At 39.4% G+C, this 23,630-nt stretch overlaps 1 protein-coding gene across 1 annotated transcript in view; it reads right to left on the reverse strand.

Annotated features, from left to right (window-relative positions):
• Positions 1-23,630, reverse strand: part of RAD54B (RAD54 homolog B) — a 68,947-nt gene that overhangs the window by 9,527 nt on the left and 35,790 nt on the right. Inside the window, exons 4-10 of the mRNA XM_075494944.1 lie at positions 16,751-16,951; positions 13,216-13,503; positions 9,423-9,585; positions 8,476-8,701; positions 1,934-2,141; positions 1,252-1,391; positions 367-657 (exon numbers count right to left, since the gene is read on the reverse strand). Coding sequence (XP_075351059.1) covers positions 367-657; positions 1,252-1,391; positions 1,934-2,141; positions 8,476-8,701; positions 9,423-9,585; positions 13,216-13,503; positions 16,751-16,951 — 1,517 coding nt within the window. The remainder of the gene's footprint in view (positions 1-366; positions 658-1,251; positions 1,392-1,933; positions 2,142-8,475; positions 8,702-9,422; positions 9,586-13,215; positions 13,504-16,750; positions 16,952-23,630) is intronic.

The following is a 23,630-nucleotide window of genomic DNA, read 5'->3' on the forward strand; positions in this document are numbered from 1 at the left end:
ACAGGGAGGTTTCAGAGGAACCAGCAAGACAGAGTACATGGAACAATCTCTAGCTAAGAGTGTTCTTTGTAAAATTCACATTTATATGTATTTTTACAAATATTCAGAGACAAGATGAAGAGGGAAAATACATGAAGAACAAGAAAATACCATAAGGCAATAGGAAAATGGTGAGATACCTTCCCTGAGGACATTCAGATTCCCAAGGATTTAAGTTTTTGAAAGCCCTTCTCCTAAAGCAAGTTGTATGTGAGAAGAGAGTATGGAAATGACCTTAAGTAACATGCACATTGATAACATAGTTTTAGTGACCTTTGCCTGCTGAAATGACTAATTGCAGGCACCCGCCCCCACGGAAATAGATACCTTTATAGCTTTAAACAGAAGACATGGATGATTGCAAAGTTTTTTCAAAGCTCCTATACATATTAGGTGAGGACTGTTTTCTAGCCTGCCTTGTAGACAGGACCTAATAACTCGAGAACTAAGCAGTTTTCGATACAATTCAAGTTGCAGTGCTGTTGGTCGGCAGAAGATTATGCTCTCCTTTTTGGGGGGCAGAAATTTGTTTATAACCTCCTGTGTTCTCCTAAGAATAAAGAGTCCAGTGAGGCGTGTGAGTTCTGCTGCTCTTTTTTCTCCTAATTCCTTTTCCTCCTAAAAGAGCAAAGCACAAAATTAATGGTAATCTTGCATTTCATCACAATAATTTTCTGTATGATTTTAGTTAGGTAGTTAAAGAATATTTTAAATGTATGACACCACTTTCTGACATGGGACTGTAATGATCAATTCTTCTCCAATTAGTACCACTGCATTAGCTTAGTTCTAGGTCTGGTTTCTAAAGTCTTATACAAAGGAAGATAATGTCCCAGAAGATACCCAAGGCTCAAATTATATTCTAGAATTTCTTGATTGATGCAATAAAATCATGCAGATTTTGCAGTACTATGGAGAAACTAAGAATGTATAAAGCATTGTCATATGGTAATTTGCATTGCATTTTTGGGAGTGCAAGGTTTTGGAAAAACAATTTTTGCCTGATAATTAATAGGCAGCTGAAATGCCGTGATCTCAACATGCCTGTATTCTTCCAGCCCCCTTTGGAGAACAACTGATTTTGTTTCAAATAGTAAGGTGAAAAGCTTTTGCTACTATTAGTCCTGAACTTTATTTTATTCCATAGAAAGCAAATTTCACAGTGCTGTCTATGAACTTTCTTCTATAACTGCATTTTTTTAAATAATGTACCTTTGTTGCTGAAGGTTCTCTAGACCTGACAATTGGTTCCTCATATATCTTTCTATATGTGGATAAAGAACCAAGTATTCCTGGATTCACAAACTCTATTAATGCATAAAATTCTTGCAAGTCATTTTGGATTGGAGTACCTGGAAAGAGAAAAAAATAATCCTGCATTTGGTAACTTTTTCTTGAAAATGATAGAATTACAATTGTTGAAGGCAGGGTTTAATGTTGAGAATGCATCCTGAAAATAGATGTTTTATTTCAATGTAAATTACTCAGAGTACTGAATTAATCTAGAACTTCATCATGATTAATAAACTACTGTCCCCCTAACCAAACAGACTGCACATCTATTAGTTTTGACAAAGTAATTTAAAAACTCAAGTTCTAAATCAATTTTATTAAATAGCTACAAAGGAAAACAGTGAGTGTATGTAAACAGAGTCCTGATTCCCTTACAGAAGTTTCCAGGCTCCTTGCCCGTCCCTGCAGTTAGACAAATTTTGCATTTATTAAAAAAAAAAAAAGGAAATAATCTGCTTTTACAAGACTTCAGATTTGTGCATTTAATACCCATTGCCAAAATTTATACTGTGCTCCTGCCATACTTAGAACAGCTTTTTCCTCTACCCCAACCTAATACTATTAGCATAGCTAAATATCAAAAGTAGCTGTAGATACTAACCAGTAAGGATAATTCTCCTCTCACAAGACAGACTAGTGAGGGCTGTAGTTGTCTTAATAGAGCTATTTTTCAGGCGATGTCCTTCATCACAGATTAGGAGGTTAAATTCTATAGCCTGAATTTGATCCAAAGATCGCAGCAGCATCTCGTAACTGATTATCAAAACTGAATAAAGTGGAGAGCCGATGAATTCTTCTACTTTGTGGTCCTGCAGGTATAAAGGAAAATACATCATACAGCTATTTCTTTTGAGATCACTCATCATACTCCTTAAACATCCAGCGTCTACAGAAATTTTTCTAGCATGACACAAGACATTTTCTGTCTCCTCCATGAGTTTGGATTATTGATTCTTTCCTAATTTGCAAAGGAAATATGGGATCTGATACAGCAATTTAGAGTTTTACCACCTCATTAAAAGAAAATTTATTATTCTTTTAGGCCTTCAAATCCTCTGAGACACATTACCGTGAAGGTGAAAAGCACAGGCTTCCTTGTAACAGCTTCCCAGTCCTGGCATTTAGGTAAGTTTCAAATGAATAATTAAAGCCAAGATAACAAAGAGGCATAAGTAGCTGCCTGTACATTCACTTTGGGATCTCAAGCTGCAGGATGCAGTAATGTGGTCCAGTAGGAAGTTACCACATTCCACCAACCTAAAACTCCTCTTGTAGTTTTGAATTGAATATGGTATTAACTTTGTTAGAAGCCCTTAACATTGATGGGTTGGCCAACAGGTAAGGGCAGCCTGGGACTCAGAAAATAGAGCCTAAAACTAGCCCCCAAAAACATGCCTGTCTACTGGTAAATAAATGCAATTGATTTCTAAACCCTGTATTAGTGGTCAGAAAATGGCCGTGAGCCCCTTCATCCTTATATACCCTTCAAACACTTTTCCTTCAAATAGACATCAAGAATTTTGTTGAACTCCTAAATAAAATAACCAGAACTAAGTCTGCTTGTTTATTACCAAATGTGACGATAAGGAAAACCAATAAGAGCTGCCTATATGATAGCACTTGAGTCTGAAATGAATAGGACTTGCGCACTTCCAGACCTTAGGGACAAAAACCAGCTTTAAAGAGACACACTTAAACTAAATTAAAAAGTCACTGTAATGCGATGTGGACCTGTCCTGGTTTCGGCTGGGATAGAGTTAATTTTCTTCCTAGTAGCTGGTATAGTGCTGTGTTTTGGATTTAGGATGAGAATAATGGTGATAACACACTGATGGTTTAGTTGTTGCTAAGTAATGTTTACACCAGCCAAGGACTTTTCAGCTTCCCATGCTCTGCCGTGCGCACAAGAAGCTGGGAGGGGACACAGCCAGGACAGTTGATCCAAACTGACCAAAGGGCTATTCCATACCATATGGCGTCATGCTCAGTATAGAAACTGGGAAGAGTTGGCTGGGAGGTAGCGGTCGCTGCTCGGGGACTGGCTGGGCATCGGTCAGCGGGTGGTGAGCAGTTGTATCACTTGTTTTTTCTTGGGTTTTGTTCCTCTCTCGCTCTCTTGTTGCTTTCCTTCTCATTACAATTTTGTTGTTGTTGTTGTTCCAATTATTAAACTGTTCTTATCTCAACCCATGAGTTTTCTTGTTTTGCTCTTTCGGTTCTCTCCCCCATCCCACTGGGGGGAAGGGTGAGCGAGCGGCTGTGTGGTGCTTAATTGCCAACTGGGACTAAACCACAACAGTCCTTTTTTGGTGCCCAATGTGGGGCATGAAGGGTTTGAGATAATAACAGATTAACCAGAGCATATTAAGGAATTTAGATCTGTTAATAGTTGCAGGCCACGATATTGATTCATCTGTTCTCGATATTGGTTTACCTGATCTGCACCATGCTCATCTTTTTGCTGTACATGTTAAAGATGGGTGCTGGTTTTTGCAGTTTGCTGTGCTCTGCAGTGATTAGTGATGTTTTGCCTGGGAGATTTGTTATTAAAACAGTGACCTTGAGTTTAATTTCATATTTACATTTTGTACTGAAGCCATTACTGTACGTCAGGTACCACCTCATGGAGACAATTAGCAATTATACTTCTTCCTCTGAGAGGTTTCTTATGGAGGAAATACAGAATGGCACCTTCACTACTTTCTTCTACAATGTTTCTTCCTTCGTTACAATAACTTTTCAGTACCTTGAACATCCTTGGGTAGTTAAGATACATCTATTCGTATTGCTTGGGAATATTGTTTCAGTTTTGTCTAAGATTAGTAAACAATTTAAGAATATCACACAGAGATCTGCCCCAAGGCCAGATAGTTATGAGTGGCAGGGTGTGTGGGATAGCACCGGCAAATGCCTAGGACGGTGGGCACCTCCAGGGTTTTGGAACTTCACCCCTGAACAAGTGCAGAATCCTGAAAAATTAGTAGAATATTTGGAAAAGGTATGTTGTCACCCTGGCAATTCTAGGGAGATACAAATCACTGCAATGTTCTGGGGCCTGGCCCATGCCTACCGAACCCTGTTCAACACTATTCAGAACTCTCAAGGGGAAGAGAAGGTCTCTGGGTCTGGTGACAAAACAACAGACACCACGGCTACTCCAGCCCAAGTTGAGATAAGAATGAGCTTCTTCCAAAAAAGTTTCCTAGAAATAGTTACACTTCTGTACAGACCTGTGAATGTGCTAGGATTGCTTACTTGTCTTGCAATTATGCATAAAAATGGAAAAATCTACTGTGGGCACATCCCTTACTTTCCACTTAGCTCCAGACACTAATTCCCTGCACGCTCCTTCGTATTTCCTAACGGTGTTCACTAACTAAGCAGGATATGGGTGCAGCTGACAAGCTGAAGGACCTCGTTAACTGTGAAAGCAAATCAAGCTAGAGCCTCAGAAGGTATTTTTATTTCCAAACAAGATCAGTTACCAAACACAGACAACTAAGTCCGGAGCCAGATGGTGTAATACACTGTAAAAGCAGCACCACTTAATTATCATAACCTTTAGAGCCTCCTAGCAGGTGATTCAGATGAATGTATGGGCTGAATCTGGCACATTAATCTCACAAAGTACCTTGTGGTAGATCAGTCCCCACATGCTGCTCCCAAAGAGGCCCAGCACACATAAGAGGAAGCAAGGAGTAGTGAGGAGCAGGTAACAAGGGCATGCACCGATTTCCCCAGGTGTTTGGACTGCACCCCAGCATTCCTGTTGTTTCCAGGACTGTAGTTAACTGCCCGTCTTCTGGCCAGTATTTTTACTGCCATTTTCAAAATAGGAGGAGAAAATTTCCCAACACAGGAACAGAGACACAGAGGAGCCCTACAGGCAACACCCAATGTTGTCCTTGCCCAGTATTCAGGCTCCACATTGCAGCCCTGAAGACAGAGGCAATGCCTCTCTGACCTTCTCTTGGGATGGGCAAGCATCAGAAGATGGCCAGGGTTCAGAAATCATTTTGTTTTCCTATACTTTTGGGCTGTGAGCTGAGACTATGGGAAAAGTGCTGAGGCACTGGGGAACTGCCTCCAACATCCCTCCCCTGTTAAATCATCAACTCTTCTGGACTGTTTGAACCCCCTAAAAAAAAGCAGGAGAGTGCTGGCATATTATAAGCCTCCTGCAGCCAAATATAATATATTCCCTGCTGTATATAACAACAGCAGTGGACGATGGACTAAAAATTAAAATAAATTTACAAGCTAATTTCAAGTAATTAATTTATCCTCTTAACTGGCTCCAAGATATGTATGTATTATAGCCTCCATTTTCACAGTTACCCACAGTGACTTGACAGGTTTAAGCGAGTTGCCCAGAGCCACATATGGAGCAATTGTCAATCAGTATTAGAGCTCCATAATGTCCCAGACTTACTCTTTGAACAGACCTTTCTTTGCACTAGTCCAAATCCAATGTAGCCGGTGAAGTGTAGATTAAAAAATGCGGAATCATGCAGCAATGTAAACCTTGAATTAATTAATTGTCCAGATATTTTGACTTAAAAACCAAACCAAAACAACCCCAGTAGAAGTGATACTCTGCAAACAGATTATTCTCTCAAACACGTCTCAAATGCTGATAACATGGATTAACAAGACCTAAATGCAACCTTTGTGGCGATGCCTTCATTTTAAAAGCAATGTCCTCTACACGACATTTGCATTTTAACAGAAGCAAACTGTAATCATATTTTAAAAGCAGATAATGTCCTGGTTTTTTGAAGAGTCTGTTACTGAAGGGTTAGGATCAGTTCCTGGTATTTCAGTGTGAAAGTGACGAAAACATGCCTAACATATTTTAAAAAGTCTGCCAGTTCTTTGAATGTATTCCTTATAGGCAAGAATAGCAAAAACCTTTGAGACAAGCTCTTCCTTTTAAGTTATACTGGAGAAATAACAGTATGGTAATTGCTGTTTTTCCAGAGAAGACAGACAGTAAATTATTTTGAAATACCTCATTATACCCCAAGGCAAGTCATATTGTGTCTTCCTTTTGCATGACAATGTATTCCTTACTATTTGGGAACACAATCTTAAAAGCTGCTGAGTGTCCTCAATCCAAATGGCTCCAACAAGATGAGTAAGAATATTAAAGTTATTTAAATTAAAAGAAAATGAAAGCGACTGTCATTTTGGGTCATAGTAACTGTCAGCAAATTCAGGTTTTCTCCTCCCAACATTATTCATAAAAACTGCAAGAAAACGTTCAATTATTTCTAACTACCTTTTCAGGTAAAAATGTTGCCATATTATATTTTGCCTTGTATCCACTTCTTTTAGAAACTTCCATATTTCTCATCCAAATGTATATTACATTACAGTTCCTGACAAGTCAGCTTGCTTCATTTCCACATCTTGAAACGAGTTACTAAGAAAAGCAAATGATGCAAAGATTACCTATTACATCTGGTTTGTCCTCAGTGGAAGATGAGTAGGTTCAGTAATTTCAAGGGTTTGACAATAATGAGCGGAATTCAAAGAAATAATTATTGTTACAAAATTTTATATGCTCTACAAAAGAGTTTAAAAACAGTTTGAAAACTTCCATCTGATCTGAAATATTCACTCTTCCATATAGACAATAAGGATAGTGAAAGAAACTAAAAGCAAATCTGGTTGATGTAAGAATCGGGACATCTTTAGAATGAAGTACTATTTGTTTCTTCAATCTACTTGTATGGAACTACTAGATTAAAAAATAACCTTGGAAAATAAATATCTTCGTTGCAAGCACCAATGCAGACACTACAAGTTCTCCACTTCCTCCCACTGGCACAATACAAACATATAGGATCAAGGAAAAAGTAGGGGTACAGCAGATTGCTGAATATACATATAGAAACCACAGTTTGCTAAACAACTTCTCTTTCCTTTCTGCTATGAATGTCCACTCCATATGGCCATGAGGACCAGAAGTCTTAGGAAAAGAAATACTGGATGGTAAATTATAAAAAACAGAGCTTGAATCTGAAAGCTTCAGAAGTGTTAACAAACGCATGAGCAAGTCTCCTGTTCACAGCTTCATGAATGCCAGTCCTGAGGGAGGACCCAGCTCTCTGACTGAGATATTGAGCCATGCTTAATGGGAAAATTTACATGGCAAGAAAGCCTTACTGGATAACCAGAGCAAGATGTGGCTCTCCTCCAGAGAAAGCTCTCAGTGATGCTACAGCCTCACTCCTTGAACTCCCTTGTCTTTTACTTGGCCAGGTGCTTTCCTGCCTGATGTGGTCAATAAAGGTCGCTGAAGCACAGAGTCTGTGCTAGAAATTTTAGTCTTTGCACTGAAGGATGGAGAAAGTTTTGTGTTTCAAAAACAAAGGCAAGACCCTAAAGGTATACCAAGGAGATTAAAAGATGAAATACTACGTCAGCACATGGGATTCATCCATGCACTACAGGAACTTGGGAGTGTCAGCGGGACAGCGGGAACAGCTCCACTACAGGAGGGACAGGGATCAGCATCATCAGCTTCTTTATTAAGATTTGTACTTGTCTGCATTCTTCTAGAGACGAGAGATATTCACATTATCTGACACTGACACTCTAGGCTTGGTAACTCATGAGACTTTAAATCATCCCTACAGAAACCTAATTCTTGACAGTGACAGTAAAGGGAATAACCTTCTGAAGCAACCTGAAACAGACAGCCGAAACAAAGGGGAAAAAGTTTTCAGTACAGAAAAAAAGCAACTACCACAGCAACAGAGTACAAGTCAGTCAAGGTAGATGTTCTGGTACCTAAACAGGGAAGGCGTGCATTTTGATAAACAGAAAGCTCTTTAAACTGAAGAGGCACAAGGAGGAGCATGTCACCTTTTACATCTTCAAATGTGAAGCCTGAGGAAAGATAAGACAGACATATGCTACACAGGCAGGTGAGCTTGAGTTATGACCTGGTTACTGACAGCTAAATGCCCATATGGACAATTACCTGAAAGAGAAATAGAGCATTACAAATAAATATTAATAGAGAATTACTAGTTTTGGTCTCTGGTTAAAAAAAAAAAGAGGGGAAAAAAAAAATCACAAGTCCTATATCCTGAGCCAAATATGACCTAATCCCCTTTTGGAAATAAATCTTACCTGATCAACTGTAAAGACTTTGATCCTTTCACTTCCCAACCATTTCTGAAATTCTTTTTTCCAGTTTTTTACCAGACTCCCAGGGGTGACAATTAGTGCTCGCTTTAGTAAAGGTTTGCATCCATAGACCCCTTGACGCAGAAGAGTCCAGACAAGTGCAATGCATTGCAATGTTTTTCCTAGGCCCATTTCATCAGCAAGAATAGCTCCAAATCTGCCACTGACTCTGTAAGATATAATTAGGCGGTGGTAACATTTTAAAAGACATATCTATAATTATTTACAACTGGTTTAGGGAATTGCTTCTTGTGGTTGTTTTCTGAAGTATAAAGAACCTATTTATACTTACTATGCTCTACTGTAAGGTTTTCATTCAGTTATACCAGAAGACCTTAGAGTGAAATTCCTTGTTTTCTCAATTAATGCATTAGTCCTCGAAAACCTAATAGTTTAAATCTGCCTTTAGAATTAGAATTATTATCTAATATTTTTTAAATTTGTATATACCTTAAGGAATCTATGACTTGATAAAGCACTTTTGAAAATACTACTGTATTTCTTTCAACAGGTTAGTATAACAGCTTCTTTACTCTAAATGCCTGAATTATAAATTATATGAATAATTATGAATTATATGAATTATAAATGCCAGAAAGCAGTGTTCTTTAGCATGGGTTACATTGTATCCGTGTTTACAAGACTTGGTATTTCCAGTAGAACTGACAGGCCGTTTGGTGCACGAGCTTCTCATCCCATCTGGCAAAGTCACAGCAAGCATGATGCTACATACTGGTCAGAAAAAACTTGTGCAACCTTTACTGAGGGAAAATGACTCATATTAATTAATTGAACAATTGCTCAAATCTTCCCTTCAAATTGTCTAATTTCAAACATGGGCATGAAAATATTACAGGTATTGAAAGCCAAAAGGACAATTATCGTCTTACCTCATTCCCATTACACATTCATATAGAAATATAATTCCTTCTTTCTGATGCGGTCGGAGATTATTTGCAATGTAAGGATCCACAACTACATCCACCACAGGTAAACCAGCCTTATTGAACGTCCACTGATGACTTGCATTTGGTCTTGGCATAACTAGTGAATCTTGAAGTTCAAAACATATGCAAGTATTGCACAAAAACATTATTTGTAGTCTGTTAGCAAAGGGTATTATTTCTCTAACTCAGCTACAGAATAAAGTCAATGATCTAATGACTGCTAAAAATACTGTTTAATATATTGACCATTCTCAGACAGAAAATGGATTTACCAACAGAGCATCTAGATAGCCTTCTAAATAAAAAATCCTTTTACAGAGGTTTCCTAAATAGTTTGCACTTTTGTCAAAAGTAAAGGTGACAAACTGAGAAATCTGAGTATTTTTTTAATCATGAGGTGCAACTGCCTACCTAATAAATGCTGCAAGATGACTTTAAATGCATAGAGTTAAATCAGAAGAAGTTCTAAAAGGCTTCTTAAAGGAAATTTAAGAAAAAGAACATAAACAATGACCCACATAAAGTCTAGACACTACATTTCAAGGGGATATTCTTGTAGCTGCCCAGAAAGACTTCTCTGCCTGAGAAACAGAGATAAAAAGACAATGATTTGTTAACAAAAAAAATAGGGAAGGACTGAGAATGAGCTGACAAAGGCTGGCACAGTGCATGAATAAAAGATGTTGACAGGTTTGAAGACATACAGAAGCAAAGAGAGCATGAATTATTGGGATATATACTTTGGCTACATCTAAATAACAGTTTTGCTTGCCATAATTTGTTTACAAATTCTAACGTCATAATTTTGCTAGACGATGTCCATACTGGGTTGCTTATATTGATGCTACATATCCTCACTGAAAAGTTGTATTGTCAGAGGACAGAATGAGAAAGCAATTTATAGCTGCCGGTATTGTTATCTCACTAGAGTAGATCTATACTGATAATTTATTCATGGGAATAGGTTGGTTGACGGCTTGTATCATTCAGGGAGATTTTGTTTCCTACTGACAAAGGGCTGAATTCTGATGGATGACATCAAATTGCATGCCTGTATATATAAGAGCCAGTGGTGACAAAAGGTAACTTTTCTGACAAAATTTTGCAGCCTCAGAGATGGGGAAGAAACAAGGCTTAGATGAGCAATGGACTAAAAGCTTAGAAATCATACGTAGAAGACATGGCTTTACATCTTTGTCACTGTGCTCTGTTCTGCTAAGCACAAGGATAAATGGCTTTCCATTTTGAAGAAGCTGCATTTTAATCAGCTATTGGCATAGACCTCAACATGAAAACCTCTGAATGCTCCAGTCCCAAGGTCCTGGTCTAGGAAAGTATCTCCATTATTTCAAAAAGAGCTTATGCAACAAGGCATTAAATAAACTATGTGATTCTCCTGTGTAAGCAACACTAATGACTGGGAGTCCAACTTACTGATGTGTTGAGGGCTCTCCATATCAGCCAGTTTAGGGAAATCTCATAGGCAGTACTCAAATTCACCAGAAGAAAAGTCACAGGAGACAAAGAAATAGAATAAACCATACCTTTTGACAGACTAGTGCAAAAACAACAAAGAAGTTAATTTGGGTGTTGAATATTTCAGGTCTTTGCCAGCTTTTAGGTTAGAAAGCTAATGTAGTATCATCTTGCAACCACAGGAAGGAACCTTCTTAGATACAACATAATCAAGTTGAATTCAGATGAGAAGCTGGTGTTAATAAGGCTGCTCTTACAAAAGGGCCAATGATATCACTAATTACCACTTGATTGGGATTTCATTGTTTATTTACATAGCAGCCAGGTAGCAGCTTTGAAAAGTCCCATAGTATCAGGATATGAGGTAAGAAGTAGGATGGAGGTATAACTATAGTAAGAATGTAGAACAAACGTGGTTTTTTTTAATATGCATTGCTCTGCTTAGTAACATTTTTTTAAATTCATTTTTATATTCCACCTGAAAAATAAAGCCATCAGCAGAATATAGCGCCTAACTGGTTTGTTACTGACAGACAAAAGAGTACTTCTTGTTTAGATAAGCAACAAAACACTCTAACTTGTTTCTACAGCCATCTGTAACAACTATGAGAAACTTATCACAGAATTGTTTAGGTTGGAAAAGACCTTTAAGATCATCAAGTCCAACCATTAACCTAGCACTGCCAAGTCCACCACTAAACCATGTCCTGAAGTGCCACATCTACACGTCTTTTAAATACCTCCAGGGACGGTGACTTCACCACTTCCCTGGGCAGCCGGTTCCAATTCTTGACAACCCTTTCAGTGAAGACATTTTTCCTAATATCCCATCTAAACCTCCCCTGGCACAACTTGAGGCCATTTCCTCTTGTCCTATCACTTGCTACTTGGGACAAGAGACCAACACCCACCTCACTACAACCTCCTTTCAGATAGCTCTTGGTAGCTATTCAGATAGCTATTCAGATAGCTCTTGCTCTCTACGAGCAATAAGGTCTCCCCTCAGCTTCCTTTTCTCCAGGCTAAACAACCCCAGTTCCCTCAGCCACTCCCCATAAGACTTGTTCTCCAGACCCTTCACCAGCTTCACTGCCCTTCTTTGGACATGCTCCAGCACCTCAGTGTCTTTCTTGTAGCGGAGGGCCCAAAACTGAACACAGTATTTGAGGTGCGGCCTCACCAGTGATGAGTACAGGGGGACGATCACTTCCCTACTCCTGCTGGCCACACTATTTCTGATACATGCCAGGATGCCATTGGCCTTCTTGGCCATCTGGGCACACTGCTGGCTCATATTCAGCCAGCTATCGACTGGCCCCTACCCCGTTCACCCCCAGGTCCTTTTCTGCCAGGCAGCTTTCCAGCCACTCATCCCCAAGCCTGTAGCGTTGCCTGGGGTTGTTGTGACCCAAGTGCAGGAGCCGGCACTGAGCCCTGTTGAACCCCATACAATTGACCTCAGCCCATTGATCCAGCCTGTCCTGATCCCTCTGTAGAGCCTTCCTACCCTCAAGCAAATCAACACTCCCACCCGGTTTGGTGTCACCTGCAAACTTAACGAGGGTGCACTCGATCCCTTCGTCCAGATCATTGATAAAGGTATTAAAAGGTATTAAACATGGCCCTAATACTGAGCCCTGGAGAAGCGGGGAACACCACTTGTGAGCAGCCACCAACTGGATTTAACTCCATTCACCACCACTCTCTGGGCTCGGCCATCCAGCCAGTTCTTTACCCAGTGAAGCATACGCCTGTCCAAGCCATGAGCAGCCAGTTTCTCCAGGAGAATGCTGTGGGAAATGGTGTCAAAGGCTTTACTAAAGTCCAGGTAGACAACATCCACACAGCCTTTCCCTCATCCACTAAATGGGTCACCTTGTCATAGAAGGAGATCAGGTTGGTCAAGCAGGACCTGCCTTTCATAAACCCAGGTTGACTGGGCCTGATCCCCTGGTTGTCCTGTACGTGCCATGTGATGGCACTCAAGATGATCTGCTCCATAACCTTGCCCAGCACCGAGGTCAGACTGACAGGCCTGTAGTTCTCTGGATCTTCCTTCTGGCCCTTTATGCAGTGCAGAGCATTTCACTCATTAGAAACAGGCATGATAAAAGCCTAACATGATATTGATAAAAACACTAGTACTGTATGTCAGAAATACTTCAGTCATACACTGTGGAACAAGAAAATTTTGGTTATACATTCAACTTCTTCTGAGAGCCAGAGGATGTTTAAAGAAACTTAAAAACCTGAATCTTACTTGAAGCATTTGGATCGTGGCGAGGTTTGTGGCTTTGAGAATCTTTGAGCATATTCTCTTTAGTACTGGATTGACAGACACTTTTGAATGGTTTACAGAATGGTTTCATATTAGTTTGAGATAAAGCAGTTGGGACTGTGTCATGAGTCCCTATTCCAGCCTGAAAACACCTGCCACTGATGAAGTCATCTGCTGAAATTACACCCATCACTTCAATTTCTTTTCCTCCAACCATCAGTGTTTGGCCTTCATCAAGACTGTCTAGCTCTTTAGATTTATATCCAGTACCTAAAATAATATAAAAATTTAGCAATTAGGACAACACATCAAAAACTACTTCCTTAATATCTGTACTCATCTGCAGGAAGAAAAAACAAAACTGTAAACAGGTATTTGATTCTTAAGCATTTGAATTGTCACACATATGAACCCATAAAGCCTTTCCATCCTTAACAGAGCTTGACATTTCAGTGCTAATAATCAGAATTAGATAAGAGAATACGTATACGTGTATACCAGAATGTGTATATATAAGCAAATATTCTATCATCATCATCCACAATCAGTTCTACTGAATGTCAAATATCCATTTAAGGAATTTACAAAAAACAGCCCCATATCCTAAAATCTAGCAGCTTACCTTAGTTTTAAATTTGCTCAAAACTAATGATCATTCTAGGTCCTTTTTCCTTCCTTTCATGCCTTGACATGAACACCACTAGCCCCTCTTGCTGTTGATCTAGACAGATTATTCTACTTTTAAAATCATTCTAAATTAGCTTTTTAGAATTAAGGACTCATACGCATCTGAAATCTTTACCGCTACATAAGCTTTGAAACATATATGCCTGATTTTTGCCAGGATTTATCAATCAACTCAATAGTTTGCTCATTCAAAAACCTATCAGGGAGCTGATGCATTTTTCTATGCCCCCTTAGGGACTCTTATCGGGTGGGCATTCTGAGAGCAGCTACCACATACTATTAATCTCATTAAAAAATACAGCTACAGCTGCCACTTTCTTTTAAGATAAAGATGTAGGAAAGAGTGGTGGTTCCTTATTTTAAGCAGCATTCTAGTGGCTGAAGCTCTCACATAAGAAACAGGAGACATATGTAGTTTCTTTTCTTAACTCAGGGAGGTCAAAGCCACATCTCTACCTCAAAATTAGAAGCAGGAACATTCTTTACCCCAGTTGTTGAATTTGTGCCACTTTGAATAAAAAGGCTTGGATCCTTAGTTGGGCCAAAAAAATGAAAAGCATTTTCATTCAGTTCATTTCATGGACTGTGTAGACCAGAGTTAAAGCACTCACCTGTGAAAGAGGCGAAACTCCCAAAGGTTTTACACATTTTATGCAACAAACACTACATATAAAGACTGCTGGGAGCTGTTTGCAAAGCTCAGGTCTCCCACTTCTAGGAAGGTGCCTTTCCCAAAGGGCTGGACGGTGAAGATCTAGATTTTAATTCCTTTAAGAGAATAAATTTACTGAGGTGTTTCACAGTCTAAGCAAGTGCTGAAAAATAGTCTGGCCAAAAGGGAAAGGAAGATATTTTTCTTCCCCTCCTCTAAATGCGTGCAAAAAGCACACAGTGATCCTTGTTTGGTTCTTGAAAGAAGAACACTTGGTTTCAGGGAAGAGTTGAAGATGCCAGAACACAAGAGAATGCATGTGCCTTCCTAAATGAGGTGCCTGGAGAGAGCATTTATGACCTCTCCTTTGCTCTGCATTTTTGTTTTCTGTTACTGCCTCTACATAGCTTCAAGCTGAGCATACTGAATACAGGCGTATCCCTGTGCACGATCTTTTGGATTCCGGTCTAAAGAGTCTAATTCTAAGACAGGATGGGCTTTAAGGGTAGATGGGAACTTAGGAAAGGCAAAAACCAAACCTACAAAGCTTAAATGTTTATGCAGCTGCCAGAAATAACTCTTTCTATAACATACAGCAAATTACAAGAGAGCATTTCCTAAATTCTTTTATTGAATTGTAATACATTATTAAGGAATTAGGACATTTGCAGGGGAGAAAAGCAAGATGTTCTGCTGCCTCGAAAACAAGCTACAGCCTGTGCTGGTTTTAGGTTCCCATGCCCCTTCTTAGATCCAGCCCTGGTATGCCTAAGTAAAAAAAAAAAAACCAAACAACACCAAAACTTCCTTTGCCCTTTTCTTCCCATTTAAAAACAATAATCCTGGATGCTCGTTCACATTCACTGTAAACTTCCTAGTACTAAAATGCAATTTTGGAGGTAAGCACCACTACCAGACCTTTTCTTCTCACTCAATGGGCTTGTAGAATAATAGCAGAAATTTAAAACTTACACTGCTTAAATTGGTCAATTTATGATTTCCTTAGAATCAACGAGCACTGAAAGCAACTCTGAATGGGCAAGTTAGCACCAATGATGTTGGTATCATTGTGCTCCCTGACACCATCAAACACAGCAACAAGACTTTTACCAGCAAAAATCAGAATATTCATTTTTCTATTGTGTTTTCTGCTAATTCAAGAAGACAGGACTTGAAAAAAACACAAGAACAACAGGGTGGTGGCTGATGCATTCCAGGCATTACTCTCTTTCTCTCTGCCTTTTTCAAAAACAAGCAAGTCTGTACATATATTGCTTTGCTATACATAAATTCAGATTAACTTCTAAGTCACAGACTGATTTGCAAATCAAAACTGCCTGGTCCTAACAAGGCTCACAATGTCATGATTGTAACAAAAGAGCAGAGAAGCCATCTCAGCCCTAAAATCAATCCAATTATGTTTTGCAGCAACATTGTCCAATCCTACTCCCTTACAAAATATCTTTGGCTCAGTTAGCAAAGTTAATTCTTGCTTTGCTTTCAGTAAAAAATGACTGCTTCAAGTTGACTGCAGCCTATAGTTTGCAAGTCTTATTTTTAACACTGATATCAACCCAAACTGAGTCTTACAGCAGCAGCTGCTGCTAAAACTACAAGACTAAAAATTGCTACACAGTTGACTTTGGCTTGGCTGGAAAATGTTGCTGTTTGCTTGTCTTTCCGACAAAGATAATATTTTTAGCTGTTTGACTGGCTGAAAAGTACAGATCCAACCTCTGACATTCCCGGTTGCCATACTACTGACTGGAATATCTACAAGGAACTTACCTGTATATTTTCCCCTAATTTTAATACCTTCTCCAATGCATTATGTGAGCAACCAAAATCAACTACTCATCCCTCATTTGGCATCTCTGCTGAAATAGTACAGCCGTTCATTTCCAGATCCTCTCCTTGGACTAGCATTTGGTGTTTCTGTGAATAATGTTATCCAGCCTGCCCCAGCCTCCCCCATGCATCTGCCTTATATGTAGGAAGGATAAAGCTTTCTTGAGGTCTCTCCTCTGCCCCCCCACACCCCACCCCCTGTTTTTTCATCCTGTGGTTGACATTGGTATGGAGAACTCTAAATTATCTAGAGAGCTGTGTGTCTGTTATTCAAAGCACAATAATTTTAACCCAGTTGTTCACTTACACAAGCATGCAAATCTACAGTACCTCTTCCAATGTCTTTGCCTTCCATATCTTTCAATATTACTGACTTTCCTTTTGTAATAAGAACAGCATCGCCTTCCCACTTCTTGTGCTTTTTCTTTGATGCCTTACACCACACAACACTGAAATATTTCGCAAGGCAGTCAGGTTCTTCCTGAGCTGCTTCTTCCTTTGCTGTCCCTGATGTTGGCAAATACAGTGCATCTAAAAGGGAGATAAAATAACAAAGAATATCTCAGGTTCTCTTGATGAAGCATACAGTCATTTGCATTTCAAACAAATCAAGGACAATCTATGCATTTCATCTTATATAAACAAAGTGATGTATTTCCTGTCCTGGGCCGCTTATGGTAAGTTTGGACTGAGACAGAACAGCACATAAGGACTCATCCTGAAATAGGAACCATTAAAATTGTTTCGGAAAGTATGCATTTCCAGGAAAAGCACATTACTTGGTACATTAGTAAGCGAGCTCCTGACTTGACATACGTACAAGACTTTCAGAGTGGAGAAAGAATAAAAGGAAAGGCTGGAAAAAAACAAAAGGGAAACCACTATAGGAGAAAATGAAAACAGGGTCCTGGTGAGATGGTGCTGGGCAATGTTCTGGAAGCAACACAGAGCTCAGGAAAGGGAGCAAAGGAGGCCAGTAACCAGATCTGGAGCTGAAGTCATTAGTACCGAGTGGCAGAATAACCATAATTGTAATAATGCAAAAGATTATTTCAACTCCTTTCCTTATACCCTTTAAAAAATAAGTAATTGTGCAAATCTTGAAACAGACCATCTCTTGAGTTTGCAGCAACTCAAATGTTGTTACTAGGCTTAGGTTGATTTAGATTTGTCAGCAGTTACTTAATTTTAAGTGTTTTGGATGTAAATATTAATAGGAAATATCTAGGTTGATAAGGTTAAGAAATCATAATAGAACAGACAGCAGTTGATTATAGTATCGATTAAGAATAAACATATGCTTTCAGGAGTTAGCAATCTGAGATAAGTAATGGTAGATAAGTCCCCAGCATTACCTAAAGGAGTATCTGTAGCATTCCTTTTCAGCACATGCACAGCTTCAAAGGGAGAATCAGACTAATTTTCATTAAAATACCCTTGCATGCTGGTTAAAGGCTTAAATCGGTTTGCTCCTTTGATTCCATCTGGGATTCAACACTATACAAATCTGTTACAAAAAAGTGCTTATGCCCACAGACTAACCTTTCCAAAATTTCCAAGTATGCTGGTATTTAAAGGAGAAGTGGCAAGAGTAAACTTTTGTTCACAGTAATGGTCCAATAAAGAGGCAACTTTATCACTTCTACATCAAGTCTACATATTCTTAAAACTGCGAAACACTTGTAAGTTACATGCCTAAAAAGAGTGCAATTTTTCCGACTAGCATTTACTAAAAAGGTATTATCTAAATGAAAAATGCTATAATTATTGAACAGCATTTTCTTCCCAAAGCTCTCTAAAAGTTTTATTCTCTGTATAGAACTCTCTGCTAACACAGTGCCTGACGTAGATAGGATTTTCCATAGGTGGGTGTTTCTTCAGGGCATTAGTCAACATCTGTAGTGTTTTCATGCGACAGATGCCCCCATCGCCAAGGGGTAACAGAGCAGCTACTGAACACTGGCACACCGCAGAAGGATGAGAAAACAGAACAGAGCAGCTCTTTTTGAAATGTAGGGGATTCTCTGTAGATGAAACCTGGGAAATGAGCCAGAGAGCAAGAATAAATCCTTGCAGTTTTGCAAAAAGGTACAAGGGCTCTATTGGATCTTCAGTAATCACAAGTGATAAGATTTAGAAGAGCGAAGGCGGGGGAGGGGGTAAGAGCGAAAACCCATACATTGCTAAAAATACAAAAGACTAATTTGCTTATTGAGTTTCTAATTGTAAACTGATTCAACAAGATAAATACAAGATTTTTTTCTTCTTTGCTTTTCAAACTGATTCTCTTAGTTTAATCAGCAACTTCTTTCCTCATATTAAGATTTTAAGTAACTGTTACTGCAAGAACTGGAGATTTCATTGCAGAACTTTCTTCTTCTCTCTTGAAGGATGGCCATCCATAAACAAATGACTACCTCCTTGTCTCCTCCACTGACCTCCCACATGAGTTTGGTGACCCCTGAGATCTGTTTTATGGTCATTGCTCTTTTACTCAGGGAGTCCTGCGTGGTGTTATCTGAATCACCAGTGGATTAACCTTCAGGTCAATAACAATTCTTCAAACTCTTCTTATCCCTACTTCATTTAAAATAATAAGAAAACCAATAATTTAGAAACAGAGCTGGAAACTGCTAGCATTTTGTAATAGTGACTTTTGCCAAAAAGGATTTCCAAAGCAGCCTGCCCCCAGTGAGAAGCAAACTGGGCACCAATATTCCATACAATACTACCATGTTCTTATGGGAAAAATGAAAAATAACAGCCTCTGCAATGCTCAGATTTCTTCCCTCAATTTGCCTTCTGAATTATCATAATTTCTGTTTATAAAAATATCCAGTAACGATTTGTTTCTATGCTAAATAAAGATTTCTCCTTTTACCTATAACTACAGTATAGTTTCAGATAAAAGTGTTATGGTATTTTTCTTTTTTTAAAAATTAAACATTTTTATGTAAAAATAATTACATCCTCTCAAAATTATCTTCCATAGAATTCCCTTGAATAGAAAACCTAAACCTGTTCACCAACAATGCTGATTAGGTACTTGCATTCGACCTTCTTTTTACCTTACCATTTTTGTTTGTATTCAGCATCACACCTATTTACCTTCAAAGATTTATTCCAGTGCAATAGCAGAATATCCAAATTTGATAAATAAAGTGTCAGGAACTTTTCAGGAACTGAAATGAGACTGGTATGTTACACACAAGGACTAAGTTCAGTGTTTGATACAGGGGTACAGAGAGCAATGGTTTCAACAGCAAAGCCCTTGCTGCTCGCTGACCGTAGACAGTATCGTAAATAGAGCTGGGTTTGTTGAGACCCTGGAAGATAAACTGCAATTGTAAATTCTGAGCTCTGCTGTTAATCAGTTTGGACTGAAAATAATAAGTAACAGGAACTATGTGTACACCGCAGTACGAGAAAGATCAGGAAATCATGCCCACTCATTTCTCTCCCAAACAGCAAACCGCCCAGCCTGGGAGTGCGGTTTTCTTAACCATGAAGAAACTCTAGCAAGTGGCATGTCTTTCCTCCCAGAATGAAGGGCTTGGGAACTTTAAAGACATGGCTAATAAGGCTTTGAAAAGGTTCCACAAATAAAAAAAGCTTTCTCTCTCTGGTTGAGAAAGCAAGGGCTTAAGTTTCAAGATATAAACGATAGTCTAGCTGATATGAGGAAAAGTTTCAGCAGCCTCAGGAAGGTGATGATTTACAGAAAGCGGGACAGGATCCAGGAGAGGGGACGGGGGAGCGTTCTAATGGCAAACTAGTTTAACCGGTTTCTGATGAGCAGGATTTAGAGAAAACGCATCGATTAAGCGCGTTAGGTTACTCCCAATGCACCAAGAAAGCAGCTGCATTATGAAAGACTACAAAAGGTAACTCAAACGTGCATTTTCAGTAGACTATACACCGTAGCTTGCGTTACCGCAAGGAGTGCGGCACGCTGCAGTGAGCAGGGCACTAGACACCTCGGTCTGAGGTGTGGTTTAATGGATGGCTTAACCCCATCCAACTGCAGGCTGCTGCCAAAGCCCACGAGCTCACCCGTCCTTTTCCCTCTCCCCCTCTGCTTCTCATGCACCAGCTGCAGGCAAGCCAGCTCAATGAATTCCATCAGCAACTACAGTCAATACAGGGAAGGGATCTGTGTGGTTTGGAACAAGGAGACTGGGAGGCTGCCCCTTTTTTTGTGGTGGCTAGTGTTAGGTTGGGGTGATTTTGAAACCACGGGACCTGTTAAGTTACCCAACACCTCTGTACCTGAACTTCCACGTTGTAAGCGTGTATGGAACGATGGGGAGTTTCCCCTCAACCACTCTGAATCTTCCAAATACAAAGCACTGTCACAATGCAAAAATTACAATTTAAAGAAGACAACTTTGATTCAAGTTGCACTCTATAGCGCTAAGGAATACTTAAAAAAGAGAGGGAGACAGAGCAAAAAATCTGGACTGAGGTAGAAGGAGATTTGGAATGAATCGCAACCGGAACTCGATGGCAGTGCTCTGCTGCAGCCTCTGCAGCCACTCTGCACGTGCCATCGATCTGCTCCGCAGAGCCGGCGTCATCTCCGTCTTCTGAGCAGAGGAAGTAATCAAAAAGTTCCTTAATCAAATTAATTCATAACATTTAGAGAACAGATGTTTACATAGTAGTTAAATGTCTTGTTCCATATGAAAGATCTGTATGTTAAACACTCCTAAGATATTCCAGGAATATTTAAAGAAATATGAAACAGAGACAGCATCATCCTTCATTTGCAAAGCAATTTCAGTCTAATGATAAACTTAATACTAAGCTAACATGTAAATGTATATTAGTGTGCCTCAAAGATGGAAAAATATGTAATAACTCTTCCCACAGCACTTCTACGAGACTTTTATGAGGAGAAAGGAGAACAACCAGCAAGAGTCAAGCTGACTTGCCTTAAAACCATAGGAATCAATGACAGCTGGGATTACATCTCAGAGTCACTTGATTACAACCCAGTGCTTTGTACCCCTCTTTCAAACACAAAATGTATACGTAATTCATCTCGCACATATTAGCATCATTAGCAAACTCACCTAAAGACTCATATTTCAAGCAGGAATACTTTCTTTGAAAAACACATCATTGTTTCATATCCAAAATTATTTTTAAACAAAAATGCAGATGATCAAAATTTTTTACTATTTTTAAACATCGGTGTCAAAGTCACTTTATATGCATATCTTTCATCTGAAACTCCTATCAAACTTGCCTCTAAATTGCTGAACATGCATTACTATAGGGACCTCCATTAGTAGATCTTATTTTACATAGTTGATAGCTTTGCCAGGCCTTCATCAGTCCATACGACGTCTTCCATGCTAGCTGTCTCAGTTTAAGCAAACATATTCACACACACTCACAATGTCCATAAAAACTTTCAGTGAAAGAAAAATCAGTTTATGAGAACAAAAATCACAGATCAATGCAGTTTTAATCACAATAAACTTATTCCTCTTAGAAGCTTTAATAACTCAATACTCTGGAGAAGAATCTAAAAATCTGGGGAGAAGATAGTGCGTCTTTTTTCTTTGGTAAAACTTTTTCCATTCCTGAAAGCTAAAAGCTCGTGGAAATAAATGCAGTTTGCACATTCTCTGCAGCTTAATTTCCTGAGGATTACACACTGGACACGCTCTAACTGAGGCCAAGAACAGCCTTCTCTGTAGTCACTCTCACTGCTCAGACCAAAGCTGGGTCTCTTCCAAGCATGCCAGCGGGGAATTTCTCCTGGTCCCTCTCCTTTGGAGACATCATCTCCCCTCCTAACACCAACCAGGGAAAGATGGCAGAGGGGACAAGGACCAGCTACAAGGAAGAGCAATTTGGGAAAAGAAGTCTGAAAAGAAAGACTACCGCTGGAAAGGAAGGCTGATGTTAAACCAGTAGAAAACTGACAAATAGGTAAAAGACCGTAAGTCAGCGCTAGAATCAGAGCACGCCAGGGAAAGGCTAGAAACCAAGCACGGAGTAAAAAAAGTAGGAAGACAACAGATTATTTTAGGAAAAGGATGGGGAAAATAACTGGGGCAGACTGGGACTGGAGTCCAGTATAAGAGTCAAGCAACAGAGAGAGAGTTGGGATTTTCTGAGTAGGAATGGTGGCAAGAAAAACTTACTGCCCCTCATTCCTGTCCCTGAAAATTCAAGGTTCACTAAAAAACATAGGGCTGGAAGCCATCAAGGGAAATCAAGGGAAGACTTGGGAGGAAGAAATAAGAACAGGAGCTCATTAGTAAGTGACACGGAAAATGAAGTGAAAAGTGACAGTGGAAGAAACCAGCTAAGGACAACATGGCATTGCAACATAAAAGGTGTCAAGCAGGTGAGCCCAGAAGGGCACTCGGAGCAACCCAACCTCCTGGTAAACAGGGCCCACTCCTCTTCCCCCATCCTTCTAGTTTGACTTTTTCCCTAATTCAAATTTTAAGACTACCAAGGTAGCCTTAAAGGTAGTCAACATAAAACTACTATAATTGTTATGCTGTTCCATATAATTTTACAGAACGGGATTCAGGAGCTGCTCTCCATGTGGGTAGGGCTGGGGGAGGAGAGCGAGGGGAGATTTAGGTGCAACATAAGAGATGGAGGCAATTAAGCTTTTGAACATGATCCATTTGACCGATCATACCCTGCGAGCAAACCCAAACCAATTCTGAGTTTAGGACTGGTGGAGGACCCAGAATTGGGCAAAAAATTTCTAGCGGACAAGTTGGTGAAGGCAAAGCAGGAGCTAAAGCTTGGATCATCGTATCATTTTCCCCCAAGTCCCTTTGGTACTTTCTGCTCTTCAACCTGAGAAATTTTCAGTCTTTCAGTTTCTTTGCTGTCAGCAAACACATGCAAAACTCACTGGGCAAAACACTGCATGTCACTATATTAATGGTCTACACGGAATTCAGTGACCTCCTAATGCAGTCATTCACTTTATTATCCCAAAGGATAAAGACAAGAGTTTCAAACTTGCCTGTCTTACATAGATGAAAACATCAAATTATATGGAATAATCTGTTTAGAAATGTTAATTTGCTCTAAAAGCCAAAAGATTAACATCTACAACCCTGTGGTACAAAACTATGTCAGACCCCCACCCCCTCCCCCAAACCTCAGCTTCCACTAAGTGAATAGTTTTAAGGTTGTGAAGTCAAGCAAAGTTTGGAGATGTCGAAAA

This window comes from Mycteria americana, chromosome 2 (genome assembly GCF_035582795.1).
Source record: "Mycteria americana isolate JAX WOST 10 ecotype Jacksonville Zoo and Gardens chromosome 2, USCA_MyAme_1.0, whole genome shotgun sequence".
Classification (NCBI taxonomy): domain Eukaryota; kingdom Metazoa; phylum Chordata; class Aves; order Ciconiiformes; family Ciconiidae; genus Mycteria; species Mycteria americana.